Below are 23,559 nucleotides of genomic sequence, written 5' to 3'. Positions count from 1 at the left end.
TTTGGAGTTGGGCTCCTTGCTTTCGCTCTAAAGATAAACGAGAGTTTGGAAGAGTTGCAGATATGGGAGGACTCAATTGGTTCGAGAGGGGCAGAGGAACTCTAAAAAATGATTGAAGTAAACTCCACTTTGAAGATGTTAATAGTTCTTGATTCAAACTCGATCACAGCAGGCCATCTCATCTCCACAGTACTTGCAAGGAACCGGACCATGGAAATTCATGTTTGGAGTGGAGGGAATGGAGAAAAAAGCTCCAAAGTTGTGGAATTTGAACCAAGCAACAGTGCACTACACATTTACAAACTAGATCTTTCGGGTTGCTGCAGGGTCGCCTGTGCATTGGGGTGGAATACGACTGTTAGATCTCTAGATATGACAGGAATCAGATTGAAGTCCAAGTGGGCAAAGGAATTCAGATGGGTTTTAGAACAGAATCAAAGCCTCAGAGAGGTGAACCTATCCACGACTTGCCTCAAAAACAAGGGAGTCATATACGTCGCAGCTGGGTCATTCAAGAATAAGTATCTAGAGAGCTTATACCTAAACGAGAATTGGTTCAGTGGAATAGGTGTTGAACATTTACTCTGTCCACTCAGCAAGTTTTCAGCATTGCAAAATCAGGCAAATACAATACTTATTTGCAAAAACTCAGAAGTGAAGTTAGGACAGTTTATATGAAATACTTTGTTGAATATGTAATCCTGAACTTAGGATATTTATGTGAATCGGTTTTACTACAGTTGAATTCTGAGATAACATTATCTATATTATATTTTGAAATAGAAGTTCACTTGGAATCATGAAGTATTGCTTTGAGCATGCACCAGATTATTGTTCAGTGGTTACAGTTGGAATTAGTAGGCAATCCCAACAACATTTGGACTCGGAATGTTCACCCTTAGAAGGTTAGACTAATTAATATTGTTTTGAGAAATTCTTATGATATTTTAGCTGCTTACTAACGTTTAACCTTCATGACAGCATCATCTTGTCAAATAAGTTCAATACGGCCGAACAAGGATGCTCGGGTTGGAAACGATATACCACTGTACAAGTTCTTTGATTTAAATATAAGGGGGGGAGCAATCATTCAGGAAGAAGAAGAATCAACAACGTTCCCCTACCCAGAGCAGCAATGACAAGCCTTCACCTAGAGCTGTTCTAGATGGACCACACGGCATAGAGGAAGGCTACTTAAGTCATGAAGAATCTAGCATTGCAGAATCCCCTAAGATGCAGTTAAAAGAACAAGGTCGCTCCAATATATGGAAGCATTTATCACCAATGAGGCTTTTATTTCCTTTCCGTTCCACATTTGATGGAAGAGTAAGGGACAGAAGTCAGAGTTTCTCTGACAAAGAAAACAGGCAACCTTCTTGGAGTTGCTTCAGCTATGAGGAGATCTCAAATGCTACAAATCACTTTCACCAAGGTGAACAATCATCGTGCAATTTTTGCTTTTGGTCTTAACCAGTCTAAATCTTTCAAAATTTCACCACTACTATGGGTTTATCCAAATAATGATAATTATTTTTCTATATTTCTATTGGTACCAGTTATCATGAACAATATATGATTCTTAGTGAAAGAGAGATATGTCAAAGACACAACTCTTATTTAAGTTCTTCTTCATTCTTATGTCCAGCAATTGCTTTTGCAGATAATATCGTGGGACAAGGAGGATATGCAGTGGTATACAGAGGTGATTTATGTGATGGGAGAACAATAGCGGTTAAGAGACTGGAAAAGGACAACACTGATGAAAATAAGCAGAAGGAATTTCTAATGGAAGTGGGTGTATTAGGCCATGTTTGCCATCCTAATACAGCATGCTTAATTGGCTGCTGCCTTGAGAATGGGCTTCATTTGATTTTCGAATTTTCTCCAAATGGAAACTTGTCATCAGCATTACATGGTGAGGATCTCTCGACTATTTTTCCCTTAATTTAAGATATTCCTCTATTTTGTAATATTGATCCTTATTTGGCCCCTTTTAGGCAAAGACTGCAATATGCTGGAGTGGCCAGTTAGATACAAGATTGTCATTGGAATTGCCAGGGGTTTGCATTATCTTCATAAATGTTGCAAACGCAGGATAATTCATCGGGATATAAAGGCCGTCCAATGTGCTTCTTGGGCCAGATTTCGAACCACAGGTGAAATAGCCGAAAAGAAACTGCTTCATGATCTATTATAAACTACTACTTCATCTTTACACTGTTATGCCATGTGCAGATTACAGATTTTGGACTTGCAAAATGGCTTCCTAAGCAATGGACTCACCACTCTGTAATTCCTATTGAGGGTACATTTGGTTACTTGGCACCGGAGTATTTCATGCATGGTATTGTGGATGAGAAAAAAGATGTTTTCGCATTTGGTGTTCTTCTACTAGAGATAATAACTGGGAGAAGGCCTATAGACATGTCAAAGCAAAGTCTTATGTTTTGGGTATGAACACGCCAACAACTAACTCTTAAATATGTTTCAGCTAACTTCATTAGTAACTAAACTTGAAGTATACAATGTTTATTTAGGCAAAACCTCTTATTGAGTCTGTAAACATTGAGGCTTAGCAGATTCAAAACTTGAAAGTAACTAATAATGACGTGGATGAGATCGTAGACTGGTCCTAACAGCTTCATACTGTATAAGGCAATCCTCATTTGGTCCATCAATGAATGAGGTGAATGATTTTTTTTCATACAATGATTCTTTACTTTGACCAAGGTTTTTCAACACTTTTATTATGTGATTTTCATGTAGATGGTTTGAGTGGGACGTCCCAGAGTCCTCTGAAAAACATCAAGTGGACCTAAAGTCTTCTGAGAAGATGTTGACCCAGTTGGAAGATGTTGGACAACAGTTAGCAATGACTTTTAGCACTGATGGTTCTGCATTTGCTGTTGGTGGTGAGGTATGTTCAATCTGTTTTGATTGGAGATACATGCTTGCTGATTGCTGATACACATTTGGTAAGTGAAAAATCAGTAATGATACTTTAGTTGTAGCCTTTAGGCTCAGTTATTGAAACCATTTCCAGCGTTGTCTTTAAACCAGAGTACTAGATGTTACTTAGTGTGGGGTAATTAAGTCTATATTTTGTTCTTCAAAGAAGATAGGAGGCATGATTATACCTTTTATCTAGGAGGCAATGATTTAGAGTGGTTCTTAGGTTCCTGAAATGTGAAGAAGAATATCTATATTAATAGTTATAGGTATTATGTGACAAATGATACACTACAAAAAGATGGAGATGGTTATTCCTTTGACTTCATTAACATTATGTTTATTCTGACAAAAGTATATTTATAGGTGAATATGTATGTATATGTATTTGCAAGTATTGCCACTTCTTATAAGTTTAAAACTTAAAAAGTATATCAATTCTTAGGTAACTATTTATTTTCAACGGATCAATTCTGATTTGTAACTTGCCTGTTCAGAAACATAAAAAGTGGAGGATATCAGTTTGAAAGGGATCAGAGTATGGCAAAGAAAAAGAATGGGGAAGATTCAGCCTGTAGCCAGAAATATGGGGTTCCAAGTTACGGCGCTGCTTGGGCTCCAACAAACAACATCTTCAACAAGCAGAAACCGATGGAGAACGATGAACAAGATTCGGAGTTGTCATCATTAAGAAAGGGTCTCTCCTTGATTTCAATCTTTCATCACATACATGCAAATGCAATCAATATCACATTGAATTCCATTGATGTCTTCAACTTCCTACCTACACGTACAGTTTTGGTTTGTCTTCTAGATTTTTTTCATGTATTAATGGGGATATGCTCAATATAGTTGTAATAAGAAAACCTGTAGTTTTACCCATTTTTTTGCCTGCCTGTCACACTCACACATTTGCAGCACATCCCATGGTAGAGATGTACCATAAGATGGTCTTTTTCATTGAATTTGATAGGATATTAGTGCTATGAAGTCACTGAAGTTGATACATGTTTCGGTTTTTATATTTCATATGAGCAACCTTGATTTGTTTACTGATGCACTACCGTAGCCCTTAAGTGGGTTGATTAGCAGCGATTAGGGTATTCTATAAGATAGTAGATAGTACTTTCTTTTCCATTTAGGAATTTTGACTGCATGTACTCATGTGTGTTTCTAGACGGAACAGCTCATGATAAAGGTTGTTTGGTAACGTACTTAAGTTCAACTATGGATTAAGACTTAATTATATGCCACAACAAGGTGATGCAAGCACCAGAGACTGTTAGATATGTTATTCTCAATAGCTTAATGAGTTTCACTTCAGAGTTCAGATAAAAGCAGATACGTAATGACATAAGTATTACGTAACATGCATTTAAGTGAGGATTAGAGTTCATTACTCGGAAACTAATGGTCTTTGTTCTGAAAAATTATGTGGCAGAAGAAGTGGATTCGTTATTATATTGATGACAAAGGGTTGCAAGTCGACTTGCAGGCAGTAGGCCTCCTCATATTGATTGAGAATTATTGAAGCTTCCTGTATTGTTAAGTCAATATGCTTTAGTTTAATGAGACGATGTACATGTTTTGAGGATGCAAAAATGTTATACATTTTCCTAAATTAACCGCACTCAAAACCCATAAAGATGATTGATATACAATAGGCTGTTGATATAAAGATTTTAGAAACATTGGAAATATGCCAAACGCATCACAAGTTCACAACTTGTGAAAATTTACACTTCAAATAATCACCATCTACCTGACCATTTTTTTTCATAAACAAAACAAACATGTTTACAACATTCAGAGCTTTGCATTCAAAGGCTTTCGGAGGTAGGAGAGAGCACATTCAAATTTCAGCATTCAAAAGCTAAAAAAAACCAAACTGGTCCTTAACTCTAAATTCCAGACACGCCCATAGATAAATGAGAAACACATTACATTCAGAGGCTAAAAACTCAAACGGCTTCTGACTCTAATTTTCTAACACGCCTATAGATAAATGAGACGGTATTCATAACAACATACCCTTCCAAGTGACTAGAGAATAATATCACAACTACAATTACATTCAGATGGCAAATATTTGTGTGGTGCAAATGTGACTTATCTTAGCCCAACCTGGTCTCGAAAATAACTGCCTCAAAGACAAGCTCTTAAAGTTGTATCTACTTCGAAAGACTATAGAATTCAGCTATCATGTATAACAGTTTCCTGAAGTAGTCCTAAGTACAAGAAATTGACGAAGCAAATGTCAATCTCCAAAACAGGTAACCTGAATGATCAGATTGACTTGAAAATCTAAAGAAATTACATTTTTTTTGTGATAACTATTATTTGTCTCGATACTTCAATATTGCAAATTGTGCAATATAGTGTACAAACAAACATTTATTGTCACCTATATCATGATATTTATCTAGATTTGAAATTGACATCGATTTGTCTTTTGCTACTGCTGATGCATCAGCCAGAAAAAAAATAATACGCATTACACGCTTAGATCATGGCTTGATAGCTTGCAATCTCTTAAAAAAAATATAAAAACATAAACTCTTCAAACAAAGTATGCAATGAATCATTAGCTATCAATATATATATATATATATATTATTTATTTAAGTGAACTTTAGGCTTTTGAGTCATTAGCTATCTATGTAGGAAGTCCGGCCATAGGCCGGGCCAAATGGCTAGTTTTATTCTAGAAACTAAGTTTTTATTTGGTTTTAATGTTTTATTTTTGAAATGGCCTTATAGAACAAGCCCAGAAGAAAAAGTTTGTGGAAACACATGGGTCAATGGATCATGGACCAAGACCCGTTTATTTGGGCTTATGTTTTGAAAGCCCAATATATTAGTTGCCCTAACTAAGTTCAAAAAACAAGAATTGAGTGCGCGTCCAACACACTCTTCTCTCCATAGCTCTACACGTGAATCTCTCTTCAGGTAAACTTAAACCTCGCTTCTCGAATTTATTATTATTGATATTGTTGTTAGGTTGGTAGAAGAATCTTTTTTTGGTTATCTTGGTTGTATTAGTAGTTGGGTTAATTTTAGTTAAGAATTATGACACGTCACATTTCTTGTATATGTTTTTGCAAACTATGATTTTTCAAATTTATACCCCGTAAGATTGGAACAACTGTTTTGTATATGTATTACTTGTTGGTGATTTTGGGTTTAGGGCTGGTTGAGTGGTGCCATGATTATTAACCTGTAAGTTAGTCCATTGTTGCAATTGGGTCTTTTCACCTCTTTAGAAAGGATTGTTGTTGACAGTGTGTGAAATTTGGAAGTTATAGAATGAAGTTGTGGTTCTGTTTTGGGGAGACAGGGTTTGATTCTGGTTTATACTTATCTAAGATGGAGACGTTGTTTTGTTTTAGTTGAGACATTTTAGACTTTTATAGCATATTAGATTTGGCTGGAAGGATTTCCTACAATGTTGCAAGTTGCAACCAGGCTATAAACTAGTTGTGAAATTTAGTTGGATTGATACCTTGACTTTAGACAAGTGAAGCAGGTATACACTACTTCAAAAAATTTAAGCACTGCCTTGATATTGACGTGGGCCATTTGAAGAGGTAGGTGATGGTATCTCAGCTCATTAAAACTGGTAATGGTGCACTTGTGGCAGTACCACTGCTTTGATTATGCTAAGATGTTTGGGATGAAGAGAAACCTTTTCTTGAAGTGTATCCCCCTCTTTAAAATTGTGGTTGTCGCGAAACACGTTGAACTTGATGGTGATAACAATACCTGGAGTGTTATTTGACAAGGCACTTGAATGGTTGGGAACTTCAAAAAAGTGTCTGATTTCATCTAAAGGTTGAAGAACCCTTCAGCATTTTGGAGCATAAAGTTGACTAGTAAAGATTATGGAGTAGTAATGGAACGTCTACCCTGAGGTATTTCATTGATGCTACTGTTGATAAAATTGGAGAACCTGACTTGGTGCATTTCCAGTAAACATCGTCTGGAATGTTCCAATTCCTAGGTGCATTTCCTTTTGTAGAATCTCTTCTCGGGATGATTATGACAGTTGAAAGGCTCTTAAGTTGAAGAGTGAAGCCTTTCCGGACAGCTCTATGTGTGGTCCAATGTTACCACAATTCACTCCCCCTCGTGAGCTGCGTTCCGCATTGCACCTGGCCAATCGTCGTACATTTTTAATCTTAAACTTCAGTTCTAACGTTCCAAAAATAAACCAAAAAGAGAGGAGATAAAATATATATATAAAAAAAAAATGAAGAAGATTAAGGTAAGATGAATAATCTGCAAAATAAGATCAACATTCCTGAGTTGAATTGTGCCTGCGATGACTGATTCAATCGTTTCCTGATTTGCTACGTATGCATGGAGATGATAGTTAAGAAGTGATTCAATGGACAATAAAGTAGAATATACTTGATTTGTTGAGGCTAGGAGCAAGGTTTGTAAGATGGTTCAGTTAGTTGAACTTTTTCTTATTGTAAGTTTAAGTGGTTAAATTTGAGAAATATTGAATTTTAAAGTGGGTCAAAATGAGTAGAAGTCTAACAGATATTGAAGTTTTGACTCATTAGGGAGAAAAACATGTTGTGCTATATGGGTAAACTTATTCCTTATCAATTGAAGCCGGTGACGTATGCTTCCAATGTACCATGTTGCAGACAAATTGATGCAGAGCATTATTTCGTCTGTCAAGTGTTATACGTGTGCACCCCTTAGCTGAGTCCAAGCCCATGGGTCGTGAGCCCACTAGTTTAAGTTATTCTATTTTAGTTGTTGACACATGTCGTGTTCCTATTAGTTTATAGTTTTTAGGATTAGTATAAATAATGGGCTGGTAATTAGGGTTCAGGAAGAGTTGTGTTATTAAGAATATTTCAGAGAGAAATAAAGATTTGTTTTAGTTTTAGTTGTTTTGTTTAATTCAAGAGTAGATTTGATAAACTGAAGCTTCCGCTAGTTTAATCTACATCATTTGGTATCAGAGTACGAATCGTTCCTGAGTAAAATCCAATTTTTCTTTTTTCTTATTCGTTTTAATTTTTCGTGTTACTGTTCATCGGGAACACCATTCACGGGGTACTGTTCATCGTGTTATTGTTCACCCGAAATTAAATTTCAATCTTTTGCTTCTTTTCTCATCGGAGATTCAATTTTTCTTCTTTCAAGGTAAAAAAACCGATTATCTTTATTTCTTAAGATTAAAGTTTCAATCTTTACAGAGCTATGTCGATAGTCTGACTGGCATGACAGAATCAGAGTTAAATCAGTTTGATGAAGACGACTGAGATGTAGGATGGGAATCGGGTAATCGAAAATTGGTGGGATGCCTAATCCCAATCTAGGTGAGCCTTTGTGGGAAGCACCAAGTCACCGAGGACAACCGTTAAAATACCGACTTCAATGTTCAAGCAAAACCGTCACCTCGAGTTCCCCGACACAAAGATCCACAAGTCGGTAATAATGTCGAACACACTTCTCCTTAGTTGCAACACCAGCAATGATTATTGGGGAGGGTGATAAGGAGACATGGAAGCGCCATTCTATTTTTAGAACTAGATGTATCAGTAAAGGTAAGTTGTGTACTGTTGTTATTGATGGTGGTTCTACTGATAACCTAGTTTCCCAAGAGATGGTCGATAAACTAGGACTACAGACCACTAAACATCCTAAACCATTTTCTATCCAATGGTTTAAAAAGGGAGATCCAGTGGTAGTCAATCATCAATGTTTAGTTCCATTGACTATAGGACCTTACGAAGATACAGTAATGTGCATTGTTGTTCCAATGGACGTTTGTCATCTCCTACTAGGGCGTCCTTGGCAGTTTGATCACAGGAGTATTCATGATGGCGCCAAGAGCACTGACTCATTCTTGCATAACGGCAGGAAATTAATCTTGGAACCGCTCAAACCACCAGATATAGAAACCACTATATGTATGACATTCTTGGCTAAAACACGGGAATCTGGTATGTTTTTCTCTCTTACATCACATGAGAAAAATAAGTATTCTAAAAAACCAGAAATCGAGACAGCAAGTCCTGTTCAAGCCACACCAAGCACTACAGTAGACAACCATGATGTATCCACTTTTATGCCCGCTATAGTTTATTCTACTTCTTCTTCTACTAAGGATTTATTTGTTGGTGAGGGCTGTAATATGGAGTTAAACTGTGTTGATTGGGATTCCCCTCCTATTTTTTATGTTTGTCCAGAGGAGGAACATGATAGTTTTTTAGATACTCCACCAATATTTGATGAATACGGAGCAGATGAATCTGAATTTTGTGTCACTACTTCCTCTTTGTCTGGGAATCTTTTTGTTGAGTATGCCGATCCGGTTTAGGAGGATTTTGATATTAATTATACAAGACTCTTTAGTTCTGTGCATCTAAAGTTACAATTGGAGGTATGCGTATTTGTTGTTTTGGGATGTGGTAGTATTCCCATAAAGCAGAGAAATCATGATGGTGATTTTGCAAACTTGCATACATTGTGGTACATTCTTATTCTTGTGAGTAATTATCTGGGCAAAATTCGAGGTTGAATTCGTTTGAACAGCAGAAGAGTGATGGGTATTAGCTACAACAAATTTCATTAGTCAATTGCGTATACAAACTCGAGACGAGTTCTTTTCAAACTGGGGAGAATGATGCAGAGCATGAGTTTGTCTGTCAAGTGTTATATGTGTGCGCCCCTTAGCTGAATCCAAGCCCATGGGTCGTGAGCCCACTAGTTTAAGTTATTCTATTTTAGTTGTTAACACATGTCGTGTTCCTATTAGTTTATAGTTTTTAGGATTAGTATAAATAATGGGCTGGTAATTAGGGTTAAGGGAGAGTTGTGTTATTAAGAATATTTCAGAGAGAAATAAAGATTTGTTTTAGTTTTAGTTGTTTTGTTTAATTCAAGAGTAGATTTGATAAACTGAAGCTTCCGCCAGTTTAATCTACATCACAAATAGTGTTCGCTTTTTGCGTGCCACCAACTTATATTCAATGTGTGAGTCTTGTATCCTGTGATATTACATTCTCCATGGTTGTCGTCGTTGTCTGTTGAACTTGCAGAAGAACAGTTATTTTTTTTGTTATAGATGACAAGTTGCAACCCAGTTGGGTCTTTTTGATTGCAAAGCAATCTTGGTGTTCCTCGGCGTTCTAAAAACAAATATGATCGCTTTCATCAACAACAACATGAAAGCTATCATTTGTTCCCTTTTGACATTAAATCTCAAGCATATGATATGAAGACCCATCCTTGAATGTTTTATGTCATCATACAATCTTTTGAGCATATAATATGAAGGTTTAGTATGCAGTCATATAATTTTGGTATTTATTTTTCCAAATGTATACATGGCGATATTGGTCTAGGTGCAGCTATTTGGAAGTTGTTATCTCATGCTGTATGCTGGCATTTATGTAAGAAACGAAACAACCTAACTTACAGACATACCAGCTTATCAGTTGACAGTCTTTGCAATGATGTAAAGTCTCTAGTTTTGTTCTGGCTAGGGAGCTTGTGGATCACAGAAGGCCACATTTTGAGGAGATTTTGGTCGAATGGAAGGCACTGTCTGTTCAAGCGCATGAGTGCCATATCAATGGCTTGATAGTGCTACATTGTGAGATTTGAGGAACTTATTTGAGGGCTTGCAGCTTTGCTTTCTCGTTTACGAATAACTAACATATTGGCATGCTCGATGAGCGTTTACGAAAGTATGCATTTTAATTTTTCTGAAAAAACATAAATTTTTAGTTTTGACGTGAAAGAAAGATGTGAAAAGTTGTTGAATTTTTATGGTTGTGACTTTATATTACGCATTTGTTTATTTCATAAAAAAAAAAAAAAATTTCTATCTTCAAGGGATCAATTCTTTCTAATAACTTTTAGTCAAATCTTAGGTTTTGTTAAGATTCAATTTATTATTAATTAATTCTGATAAAAAAGAATATCTTTATTTGATATATTATTACTTACTAAGTTATTGCACCATTTATTAAAATGGGATAGTTACCATTGGATAATTGTATATAGTGGGCCCACCTTGGTAGAAAGTGGAAAACAATTTCATAGAGTATGTGTCCACATGTAGCATAAGGTGGTGGGCTCCCACATGTTGTTATTAGTAGTATAGGTATTATTTTGCACTAATAATGGGCTGACACATGTACATTAGGACTTAATTTCAATGGTGGACAAAGTAGTATATTGGAATTAAAGAGGAGGGCAAAAATGGGAAAAAATATGAACATTAGGAGGGTGCACCATTGAGTTTGATGTATCTTTTATAATAGTAAGATGAACGTGAGGAGCTCCCTCAAACCCTTTTACATACCATTTCCATCCTATACCAACAGATTTCCGTTTTGTCAAAAAAAATGACAAGAAAGAAAGCGAGGATATTGATTTGTGGTGTACAATTTCTATATGTGTGACAAACTTAGTAATATTTGAAACTAGTATTTCTATTTGTACAGTTGATTATCATTTTAGTTATGACGTGTGTATTATACTTGGGCTATCCAGTTGACCAAGAAATCCTGAATCTGTAATAATTAGACACATATATCTTATGAGCTTATGAAAAATCTACTATGGTAACAATACATTGAAAAATAGAAGATGAAAAAACCGTGAAAATATGACTTGTAATCTGTGGTGGAATATAGATATATGTAACTCTTAGTGTAATGGTTTGGGGCCACCTTATGCAACAGTATATATGTCAAAGGACATATATATCTGTATTGCTTTTGCATGTAAGTCATCTCAGTCTTTCCTGGATCCTTTTTTGAGGGTGCACCTGAAGGATAATGTTTTTTTTTTCTTTTCTCATTGGTACGTTTCAGGAGTTTCTAAAGCATTGATTCTGAAGAATGTTGTGTCCATGTCGTGATAATAAGTCACTGTATACGTATCAACCTTGTCTTGTGGTTTTTCCGTCTTTTTTACAAGTTTCTAATGCTTAAATTTTAAATATGTGGAAAGTGGAAACATGTGCCTTTTCAATTTGTACAAAAGAGAATAAAAGATTGTGTACCTCCTATATGCTTGTTTTTGGCATAGCGTATTTATTTCTGATTCTGATGTTGGTTTCAGTGTCCAAGCTAGGATAAGTTGGGTACTGCATCTGTGAAATATTTTTTGAGCAACGGCCGACATGCAAGCTGTTTCAAGAGAAGATCAGAATGCTTTATCAGCGGTCGGTCCGAGACCAATGGAATGGTCTACAGTTCCATATAGTGCCCCTCAAGCACCTAGTCCAAATGGGAAGCTGAGGACTTCAAGTTTGGAATCACCGATCATGTTGCTAGAAGGCCACCAAAGTGCAGTATATACCATGAAGTTTAATCCGGCTGGGTCAGTTGTTGCTTCTGGGTCTCATGACAGAGAAATTTTCCTGTGGTATGTTCAAGGGGATTGCAAGAACTTCATGGTTTTGAAAGGGCATAAGAATGCAGTCTTGGATCTACAGTGGACCACTGATGGATCTCAGATAATATCAGCCAGTGCTGATAAGACTCTCAGGGCATGGGATGTTGAAACAGGGGCACAAGTAAAGAAGATGGTGGAGCACTCATCTTTTGTGAACTCTTGTTGCCCTTCTCGGAGGGGTCCACCACTTGTTGTTAGCGGTTCTGATGATGGGACTGCAAAACTCTGGGATCTACGTCACAGAGGTGCCATCCAGACATTTCCTGATAAATATCAAATAACAGCAGTCAGCTTCTCTGATGCATCAGATAAGATATTCACAGGCGGGATAGACAATGATATTAAGGTATGGGATTTACGAAGGAATGAGGTTAGTATGACTCTTCAGGGGCACTCTGATACGATCACCGGTATGCAGCTGAGCCCTGATGGATCCTATCTGTTATCAAATGCCATGGATTGCTCTCTCCGCATATGGGATCTGCGTCCATATGCCCCACAGAATCGTTGTGTGAAGATATTTAGCGGACACCAACACAATTTTGAGAAGAACTTGTTGAAGTGTGGCTGGTCTCCTGATGGAAGCAAGGTCACAGCTGGTAGTGCAGATCGAATGGTCTACATTTGGGATACTACTTCTCGACGCATATTGTATAGGCTCCCTGGGCACACTGGTTCTGTAAATGAGAGTGCTTTCCATCCCACTGAACCTATAATTGGATCTTGTAGTAGTGACAAACAGATATATCTAGGTGAGATCTAAGCTGCTATCTAACCACTCTCAAAAGAATACTCAATCTTGTGCAGAAATGAACTTAATGTCCTTGGATGAATTCTGGTGAAAGCAGTTGAAAGTGCATTACCATTGGAAAGATTGTGTGTTATCTTGTAACTTCGCTGTTTGAGACTTTGATATCTGTCAGCTGTTATACTTGGCACTATCACGAGTTATTTTCATAGTTATCAAATCTTATTAGCACTAATTTCCATTTGGTCATCTTATTAACGATAAGCTTTGGCATGCTAATTTGGTTATGTTTGGTATTTCTCTGGTTTATCCTCTGTTATTAACCCTGGCTCCATTTGGTGTCCTTGAACTTTTTTGCTAAGAAATAATTGTAAAGCAGGGTAGCGGACACTTAGTGAAGCAATATATGCCTCATCTTGTAGGGTGTGTTGGATTTTCAGTGAGAGTTCCCACAGATTGAAGCTTTTCCTCCACAAATTAGGATTGCTGTGCTCTAGTTTCCTCCTCCAGCCCACCTGCTGTCCTCTCTCTCGACAATTTTGCCTCGAACAGAACTCTGAAGTTAGAACTGCTTTTCTGGATTATAGAGAGCTTGAGTCTAAATCCTTTGATCTGTTTTGAATAGTAAATAAAATTTATTTTTGGGGAAAAAAAAACAAACAAACAACAAAACAAGCAACTCTCTAGGAAGAAATCTGCCCTTCATTTTTTATCTTGCATGTTTTCTTATTTTATTTTTATATCATAGAACGAAAACCCTTCCATATGGCGTAAAATCCCTCCGACGAAGGAGATACACTGTCATTGATTAAGGACCTCTCTCTAGAAGATCGGTATTCGGTAGACCCCAAGTCTAGGCCAGCGCAGTATTTGCAAAAGATCAAAGTGCGTGCAGATGTAGAGCTGAATCATGCAGATCCTGAGACAGTACGCGTGTTACAAAATGATCGATCCTACAGGGAGGGCATTCGTGTGTGGCCCCATAGTATTCAGCTCGATAGAACCTACCATGTTTACCAGAAACAAACATAATTGAACTCTTCAGAAGCAAGGCATCACATGCTGAAGACTGAAATAATGACATGAAAAATCCCTGGTAATTTAGACGTCTAGTGAACGTGTTAGACTTTGATTCTTTTAATTGTTTAGAGGCGGCTTTCGACTTATGCTGCTATACACGTACCGAGAGACACCTAGGTGACATGAACTTTAATTTTGGATAGACCAATCTGTTGGTTGTTCATTGTTGCACTCTTCGGTGAAGTCAGGTGTGAATGTGTGATCTTGCTTGGACAGAAATAAACGAACACAATAGTTCCAAGCAAATTAAGGCTTAAGAAACCATGTGTCACACATACTTTTGTTTGGCAAGAAACCCAATTCATTAGACTAATTAACATTGCTTAGAAATATTCGAAATTCCTAACTACTAAAAGTTTAAAACATAACTTTCTCTAGACGAGCCGCTGATGATGACACCTGTCTTAGAAATCTGGTTTTTTTCACTCTTGTATCAAGGTCAGAATAATTGGATCGAATCCATCCCCAATTCACCATGTTAGCAATATGCCAATATGTAAAACTCATATTTTTCAATTTTGACGTAATCATTAGAATTTTCAACCAATCAATACTATGAGGCATTCAAATTGAGATTTGTATAGGAACCACATTGCCCGACACAAGTATAACTTCCCTTGGAAACACTTCTGCATAGATCTCTCATTTTGCTCCATTCAAATTGACTTTTGAATATTTGACCTGCTCCGAAATAGTGAACCGCGTTTGGAAAACGAAATGCATGCAAGTCTTGAAAAGCAAATTAGCACATGCTGCGGTAATTCCATAAAAAATCCACTGAACCGTGAACAGGTAAGGCACTTTTACTTCTTTATTGTTTGCAGCGCGTGTGTCTGTTTTTAGGATATACTCGTGACCTGAGCACAATGTTGTTGGCTATATCTTACATGTTCAATGAGGTCATACGTGTGGTTTTTGGTTGGACATAACGAAACAAGAACAAAGTTCATGTTCATGGCATAAACAAGCCACATTCCAGCTAAAGTTTGCTAGTTGCTACATCCAACAATTCCAGCTAAAGTTCGCTACAAGAGCTGGAGCACAAATTAAATCATCTATTTGGCAACATACATTATTGAAAGATTTTATGACAGCAAGTAATACAACTTAATCAGACATTATTGGACGGTCGATCAATTTCTTAATCCTTTTACAACGCGAAAGCTTATGAATTTATAAATGACAATAGCCAAAACTTGTCCAAATGGAAGGGCGCCAGGTAGTAGTCTATGTCCTCAATAGAGAATTCCAATATTCAATTGCAATGCAATCCCACTTTTGATGCTACTGCATAAATACACAGCCTAATGAATGACACCTAAATGGACTGATATATGTTACAAAGTTAGTTGTTAATTTTTTTTAAAAAAATAAATAAAAATAAGTTGGGGTTAAACTGACCCTCAACTGTTTTTTATTGAAAATGAACTTCTTACATATGGGGTACCTGAGGCATCATCGTCTATGATATCTCTACTTGAAAGGAGCGCCAGTCACAAATTGCTAGTGAAATAAAAGAGGAACACCGTACCATTGCTTTAATGTCGAGTACTGAATACTGGAACGCCAATAACTCAATAAGCAAAGAAACTGATACAAGGAGCTGTACTGGTGATATAAACAGTTGTATTGGTGGGGCTAGTAAGCTAGTTATTTAACTACTGTAAAGCCATTGTGCATCAGAATGCATAAACATCACTTGTCTCAAAGTGGACCTTGGTTCTCATAGTATTTAGTGGGCTAGTAGCTGTGTAAAATTCCATCCGTAGGTACATTGGAATATAAGATGATAGGAAGATCGTCAAAAGTACAAATCGAAAAAATATTGGTGATATAATAATTTCCATATATATATTATATATTATGGTAACTTTCGATCCATATCTTGATATATATATCTACTTTCTTTTGATTTTGGTACAACTTTCGATAGATATCTTGATCTACCATTCTAATATTCTAGATATCAGCCATATTCATCTTTTGGTCTTGTAGAGAAAGAAACTTAAAAGTGAAGGTTCGGTATTTACGGTTGAGAATCCTAAACGAATCAAACGCCTACTTCTTGGAAACTGAAGCTAACGTACAAAAGAGAAGCCTCTATTTGACCATCCCACTTCCGCATGCCTTTCACAGTTTCACTCTAATAAAAAGTCCTTGTCCTCGTTCCTTATTCCTCAACCAATCGGTAATAATAAATAAATAGAATCTAGTCAAAACCATCCTACCCCCTTCTTTGATTCCATCTTTCATCTCTCTCTCCTCTTCTTAAATCCTTCTTTCATACCCAACCTCATAAACAACGTTCTCCTCCTTTGTTTCTTATACTTCTGCAGCTTCGTAGTTTACAGATGGGCTTGTGCAAAGTTGAGAAAGCAAGAAGGGTATTAAGAGCAGTGAAGACTCTAGTCTTTTTAATAACTATGCTAGCTTCTCTTCTCCTTATTTCAGCTCCTATAATACTTGTTATAACTGATACCCTTCTCCCTTCTGCTCTTCTTTCTGTTTCCATTCCTTCTCTTTCAGTAGACACTCTTTCTACTCATCTCAAAAACTACGATTTTCGATACTCGCTTATCGACATACCTCTTATTTCAATCATCAGATCAGTTGCTATATTCTGTAAGTATTTTGACACTATCCACTTTGAATTCAAGTCTAGTTTTGCAAATTTGCAAGAGTACGTTCTAGTTGAAGAAACTAATGTGTTTTTTTTATGTTCTTGTAGGTGTTTATTGCTTGTGTGATGGGCCTAGATTATCTCGTGGGCCGTATTTGGGTATCACGTTGTTGTGTTCTGTGTTGTCTTTGGTGTTTGTTTCGATTAAAGCTCCTTATGTGTTTGGTGCTCAAGTTGGTCTTACCGAAGTTGCCTTGTTTATGAGTTCAATTGTTTTGGCTGTTGGACATATTGTTGTTGCGTATCGGATCAGTTGCCGAGAGAGAAGAAAGTTGCTCATTTACAAAATCGACATTGAAGCTGTAAGTTCTCATATATATATATATATATCTCACTCTTTTTAATGTTTAGATTTTAGACCGGAGTAACGCGGTAACCAACTAGCTAATTGACCGTGGCATAAAATTGATGTAGTACTTTAAAAGACACACCACATCAGCTCAAAAGTTAGACTGGAAAATCTCAAGATCATATCACTAGACACTAGTAAAAGTTTGTTGTGTAAAACATTGCATTTTGATTTTTGATCATGTGATATATACCAATGTACCATGAACAATAGTAATTTTTTTTCTTTTTCACGCTCAAAGCCAATATTGAGCCCAACCATATTAAGGTCAAGTGGTTGGGGGTACTTTTCCTATATCCCTTCTTGAATTGATAATGAAGTAGGTGAATGTTTGATTTTAACTAGTTTTAGAATTGCCATATCGTTTACGGGTTTGGTTAGAACTTTAGACAAACACAATTTTTAGCTCACAACATTAGCAAGTCCATAATTAGGGTACGCAACCACGTGTATTTCCTTAGAGCATCCCAGTAAACTGGGGTCTCCCAAGGAATGAGAGACTACAACTTGAGACCTCAAAAGTGTGAATGTGTGATGATTTACAGTGTCGATTGTATTCTTTCTGTTGATATCATATGACGCTAAAAAGATGTCCTTATCATCACTGATGGAAAAAGTGGAAGAGGAAAAAATCAATTTCCATGTCATCTACCTTCTAGAAATTCAAGTGGGAACACCTGTGATGAGTTGAGAACGCGCAAGCAACACGCAATTGGATAATGCACACATCACATACGCGCATGAAAATTGCTTGCTTTTATGCATGTAGGTCCTCTTTTCTGTTTTTGTTCAGTTGATGTTATACAACACAGTCCAATCTGATTCCTTTCTTTCTATTTGGTTAATCTTTGATGGACAATGGACGTTAAACTAGATAAGCCACTTGGACATCTTTTTAGACCAATTGTTCCACAGGTCCATTTAGAATGAGAATGAACTAGTGAGTTCTCAATTCTGGGCCATGACCAAGTCATTTCAAAAGATTCTTACTTTTAATATCTTTCAATTATACGTGTACGACCTATTATTTGTCGAAATAATTTGTTCTGTTCAAATTGCTATTCTGTAATAATACGAGTACTCAAAAATATACATGTATTTCCTTTTAAGAAAAAATTGTTAAACATATTGTTTGCACTTACAGGTTTCCGCTTGCGCAAAGGGTTTCCCTACCTACAACAAACTTCTACAAGAAGTACGAGTGAAGTGAAAGAACAGTAAATATTCACAAATGCAAATTACTTATTTATCTTTACCCGCCCATCATAGTCCTCACCAGTCTGCTCTCTGGTAATTTTGATCACTCAGTAACTATTTCAGTGTTCATTACTTCATTGTGTAGACTTAAGTTTTCTAACTTGTCTTGTGCCTGCTATTTTATACAGGTTCATCCACAATAGGATTGCAACCGCAGCAAATTGGATGAAATTTCGTCCAAACAAATACATCAGACAATCAAGATCGAGTAGGAATTCATGTATTGTGGATCTTGCAGATCACAAAAAGTGGTTTCAGCTTTGATGTCTTACACCAACTAGTAGAAATTAGAAATCTAATTGAATTTTTTGTGTATCATTACAGAGGCTGTGGAGAAATGAAATTTTGAGGAATTTAGATTTAGTATGTGTAATTATAACTTGTACAGATGACAAATATATACAAGGAAGCTTCCGAATGTTTTTGAATGAAATGGAATTTGAGCAGTTAAAAGCTGCAACTGATAATTGTGTTGACTTGGCCCATAGCCCCATACATTGCACTATTGGCAAAATGGCAAGTTCGAACTTGTGGTTGTTACAAATATGTGAAATTTGGTTATTTTAAGTAGATATAAACCAAAAAATGTCTTTATTAATGGTTTCAAAATCTAGCTGTCCTGTAATATGATTAAAATTGAAAATTGGGTTTTTTGGTTTATTTTTTGTTCATATATTTGGTCCGATCCAATCCATTGCTAGCCCTACCTCCAACTATAAACTAATTAATGATTACTAGAATAGTAATGCAAGAGTAGTTGGATTTTGTGTAAGGATTAAAATATCAAATAGTAATCGCTCGGGTTCTAAAAAAATATTAAAATATTATTTTTGTTGTTCATGTGAAGAATATACAAAAAGATAAAAATGACTAAAAAAATTAGATGAAAGACTAGCTATTTGGGTGTTTGGTGAACGGAATGTGGGTTCAATATTGATTGGTATTGCGTGTTTTAGTGTTAACTTTATTGTTCGTTATATATCTTTTGGCGAGGTGTTGATTGTCTAACTTTAATTTATTTATTTTTTCTTCTTTTCAAGTGATTTTTCTGGCCAAAGGTTGAGACCATCTATGACAATGTTCCCAAGACGTGGCTCCTCCTAACAATTTTTGTTGTAGGACACAATATCTTTACTCCATTAATGGTGTTTAAGATCGACGACATGGAAGCAGTAAGCTACTCTTTTCGTGAAGGATGGAAGGTGGAAACAGTAAGAATAGTGCACATGCCAATACTTGAGTATTATAGGCTACTTTCTTGCAGCTCCTAAGAGCAGATTACATCAAAAGCATATGATAGAAAATCTCCCTTAATAATTGTGATTAAGAGGTGTTCTTGAGGTGTCATGGGTGGAATGTACCCTAAGAAGTGCAAATGATGGGAATTTATATTACAAGTAGTGTTGATGCATGTGACGCTGCATTAGCATTTTCTGGATTTACTTTCTTTTTGAAGTCTTTCTCTCGCGCTCTCACTCACTCTAGAGTATGTATGAGTAAACAATGTTCAATGTGTGTTACATGTTATCCTAATGTTAAGAAACAACAGCTATTCTAAATCCTGAATATTTTTTTATTTGTTTGCTGTCTTCTTTCTTTTTCTCTCTCAAGTAGTTAAGAAGACATTGTGTCTCCTTTTTTCAGAAACTCTCTCCACTCTTTTTGTAGCAAATTATTCAAATCCCTCTGAGTGTAATCTTCATTCCTTCTTGAGAACCATTTATTGATTTGGAGACATCAATAAGTTGGGGGCACAAGATCGTGACTATGTTCACTAAAAAACTTGGTCAAAACATACTTCTCATTCTTTAGTCTAATCTCAAATTCCGCCAAACACCCAAATCACATTTCATTTTTTTTTCCAGGAGTTTTTATCTTTTTGTATACTCCTTCGCATGAATAACAAAAACAACATTTTAATATTTTTTTTAGAACTCGAGCGATTACTGTTTTATCTTTTAATCCTTACACCAAACCAACTTCTCTTGCATAACTGTTGTAATAATCGTTAGCCTCTTTTACACTCTCGAACGTCATTCAAAGTATAAGAGCATATAATGGTTTATTTGATTTTTATTCGGTTTCGCTTTCATCAGTTTCTATTTTTACTAAAAGAGAATTTTTTTTAGAAAGGGTATAGAACGATTGGAGAAGATGAAGAATGAGGAAAGCGGGAGAAAGAACGAAAGTTTGAGAGATAGTCGTATTTTTTTGAGTGAAAATATTGGAAAATCTTTATTTTCATATATATCTTTTGTTGATTTCGAGTTTGTATTTAGGAGGATAAAATTTACCTTTTAGAAAGGACTGCAATTTGTTGCACGTTTGTCTTATTTATTTTAACACTCATATCAATAAAATTTTCATTTGATTAAAAAAAATTATTAATAATTATTTGTTGGACACATGGGCCACTAGGGGCGTTAGTATATTCTAATTTGGACACTTTAATTCAAACTTTCATTGATGTATATAGCTCACAAGTCACAACTCACCATATGAAATAGAAAACTGGAAAAGAAAAAGAGAGCGAATTTGTGGACAGGACAGCAACTTCTCATTGGTCCAAACTATTTTCAGGCACATAAATAGTTTTTGCAAATAGAATAAATAGTTTTCTCGGGCACCAACTCCACCGATCAGTATTTACTGTCTTGGGGACAGCAGCATGTCCACAAAGTTATTCTGAAAGAAAAATGGTCCTAATAGATTGATTGAAGAGAAAAAAGTTAAACTTGGGAGTGGCGCATCTAATCTGAATACGATTATTTTAGAAGAAATGTCTGTCGGGGCTATGGACCTGCAAAAGAGCCAATGTATCTATGCCAATATATCATAGATCAATGGATATATTAGGACTAGAGCAATTCTGATAGGGTACCCTCACAAAACGTAAGGGTACATCCGTCGTTTTCATACTGAAAGACCTCACTTTAATTTTTCACGAGGATACTCTTATTTGAAGTTTGTTTCGATCTTAGAACCAAAATTGAGAGGTTTAATAAGCGGTGGGTTAGTGCTTCACTTCCAAAATCCTTATGAAACTAACGCAAATAGTGACTTTTCAATTTCGAAATGACCAACAAAGTTTACATTGAATTAGCATTTTATTTATGCTATTAGTGTTTTAGAGCATTTTTAAGAGTGATATCAACTTAGCACTAAACACTAAATTTCTAACAATTTGGTGTTTTTTCAACTTCAGGAGAGCTACATGTTGATGAAAACACCAAAAAAATACCAAACCAAACACTAAATCGATCAATATTTGGTTCCAGGTTTGATGCTGTATCAAATCACTCACGCGGTTTTCCCAACACCGTGTGGGCTTGGGCAGCTAAATGGGCTTATGATGCAGTTTTCACAAACTGCAAAACTGCATGGGCTTGGGCTTCTATGGGCGTGGTGTTGACAAAACCGCACGGTTTTTCTAAAATCGTGTGCGCTCAATTACAACAACGGGCAAAAAATGGCTATATCTTTCTAACCCTATAAATTGAAACACTCACTCCAGAGTTTTACATTCACTTCTTTTCTCTACTCTCTACTCTTAAAACAACAATGAGTCAAGAACCAAAATCAAAATCTAGAGGGGCTTCATGGATACAAGAAGAAGATATTGCTCTCACCAATAGTTGGCTACAAGTTAGTCAAGATGGTATAGTAAGAAATGAGCAAAAGTCGAACGATTTTTGGGCTAGAATTCTAAATGCATTTCATGCAAATTTAGGAAGAATGACCGAACGCAACTTGACGGGTATGAAACACCGTTGGACTCTCATTCAAGCTAATATCAACAAGTTTCATGCTATTCTTTCTAAAATTCAAACATCTCATCCAAGTAGCTATAATGACAATATGATTGTAAGTATTTACTTTTTATTTGTTATTTTGATTCACAAATACATTTTTCAATTCTAATTTAGTTTTTGCTTAATTGGTAGGTTGAGGAAGCAATAAGTGCATATGTGATGCATAATGGGGTTTGGAAGTGGATGCAATGCTATAATATGGTGAAAGACTCACCCAAATGGAAGAGGCTACAGTTGAGAAATGATTTGCATCCCACCAAAAAGTCGAAGTCAAACAGTGGGGAAGGAGGTTCATCAATTCCAATATCAACTGCGACAACTCAACCAATAGATTATGATCCACACCAAGTTCATGGGCTTGAGGATATGCCTCTTGGAAAGAAAGAAGACAAGAAAAGAAGGCAAAAAGAGAAAGAAGAAGGTGATTCTAAAGTGGAGGAATCCGTTAAGAAACTTGATGATTTTCTGGTGGAACTTTCTAAAACCACCAAAGAAGGCTATGAATTGGAAGCTCAAAGACAGTTGAAGAAATATGAGATGGAATTCGAAAAACTTCAATTGAAGAAAAGTTCGATGGATTGGAAGCTCCAAATCCAAAAAGAAAAACTTCAATTGAAGAAAGATGCGCTCCGAGTTCGAGAAGATGAAAATGATGCGAAAATACTATGAATGAAATTAGAAGGATTACCCGAAGACGAGCACGAAATTTGGCAACTCAAAAGGGCAGAAATCTTACAAAAAATGAAGAATCGACTTGGCAATATCATTGGTAGTAGTCAAAGTAGTGCATAGTCTAAATTTGAGTTTGTGTGTCTTTTAATTTGAGTTTGTATGTCTTTTAATTTGAGTATTTTAATTTGTCTTTTAATTTATGTCTTTTAATTAATGACGTACTTTAATTTGAGTTTGTATTTTGATTTTAATTAGAATGTACTTTAATTGAATATTTTCTTTTAATTTAAAGTTGATATTTTTATCATTCTAAAAAAAATTCGGCAGTCTACTTTGTATTTTCAAAATTCTCATATACACAAATCCTTTCATAAAACTACAAATACATAGAAATAAACTTGGAACACAAATACATAGAAATTGAAACGATAAATAAACACAAAGTTCAAATGAAGTGCAAATAGAAATAGAAATCAAGTCTAACCACGCCGCCCACGCCTACTCCACAAATGCTCGACCAAGTCATTCTTCAATCTATCATGAACAACTTTTGAGCGAACCCCTCTCGGCCGGATGC

The 23,559-nt window shown here is 36.0% G+C and overlaps 3 protein-coding genes and 1 pseudogene across 7 annotated transcripts; all 4 read left to right on the top strand.

The window, feature by feature from the left end:
* The first annotated feature begins 108 nt into the window (after window positions 1–108).
* LOC147489639 (putative receptor-like serine/threonine-protein kinase At5g57670) lies at window positions 109–3,831 on the top strand (annotated as a pseudogene). The gene is made up of 8 exons (XR_015202861.1): window positions 109–668; window positions 784–905; window positions 1,076–1,432; window positions 1,661–1,915; window positions 1,998–2,156; window positions 2,236–2,451; window positions 2,538–2,686; window positions 2,767–3,831. The product of XR_015202861.1 is annotated as a putative receptor-like serine/threonine-protein kinase At5g57670 (transcript).
* Window positions 3,832–5,787: 1,956 nt separating this feature from the next.
* On the top strand, window positions 5,788–13,367 carry LOC147489638 (Transducin/WD40 repeat-like superfamily protein). Of its 4 annotated transcripts, none has more exons than XM_086571236.1 (4): window positions 5,813–5,898; window positions 10,320–10,367; window positions 10,446–10,664; window positions 12,049–13,367. In XM_086571236.1, exon 4 carries the CDS (start codon window positions 12,110–12,112, stop codon window positions 13,145–13,147), a length of 1,038 nt encoding a protein of 345 aa, XP_086427362.1. In that variant the 5' UTR covers window positions 5,813–5,898; window positions 10,320–10,367; window positions 10,446–10,664; window positions 12,049–12,109; the 3' UTR covers window positions 13,148–13,367. The 4 variants fall into 4 exon arrangements, with proteins under 4 accessions (XP_086427359.1, XP_086427362.1, XP_086427363.1 ...); XM_086571237.1 differs by having other exon boundaries at window positions 5,835–5,898; window positions 10,461–10,664; XM_086571235.1 differs by lacking the exon at window positions 10,320–10,367 and having other exon boundaries at window positions 5,840–5,898; window positions 10,461–10,664.
* Window positions 13,368–16,391: 3,024 nt separating this feature from the next.
* Window positions 16,392–18,965, top strand: LOC147489637 (uncharacterized). Its single transcript, XM_086572102.1, has 4 exons — window positions 16,392–16,834; window positions 16,941–17,194; window positions 18,386–18,531; window positions 18,627–18,965. The coding sequence occupies exons 1-3, from the start codon at window positions 16,564–16,566 to the stop codon at window positions 18,449–18,451; spliced, it is 591 nt and encodes a 196-aa protein (XP_086428228.1). The 5' UTR covers window positions 16,392–16,563; the 3' UTR covers window positions 18,452–18,531; window positions 18,627–18,965.
* Window positions 18,966–21,958: 2,993 nt separating this feature from the next.
* On the top strand, window positions 21,959–23,273 carry LOC147489636 (glutathione S-transferase T3-like). Its single transcript, XM_086573253.1, has 2 exons — window positions 21,959–22,362; window positions 22,443–23,273. Exons 1-2 carry the CDS (start codon window positions 22,060–22,062, stop codon window positions 22,977–22,979), a joined length of 840 nt encoding a protein of 279 aa, XP_086429379.1. The 5' UTR covers window positions 21,959–22,059; the 3' UTR covers window positions 22,980–23,273.
* The last annotated feature ends 286 nt before the right edge of the window (window positions 23,274–23,559 follow it).

This window comes from Coptis chinensis, chromosome 7 (assembly GCF_015680905.1).
Source record: "Coptis chinensis isolate HL-2020 chromosome 7, ASM1568090v1, whole genome shotgun sequence".
Lineage (NCBI taxonomy): Eukaryota > Viridiplantae > Streptophyta > Magnoliopsida > Ranunculales > Ranunculaceae > Coptis > Coptis chinensis.
The sequence above is the reverse complement of the archived record's forward strand: the minus strand, read 5'-3'. Positions and strand labels throughout refer to the sequence as shown.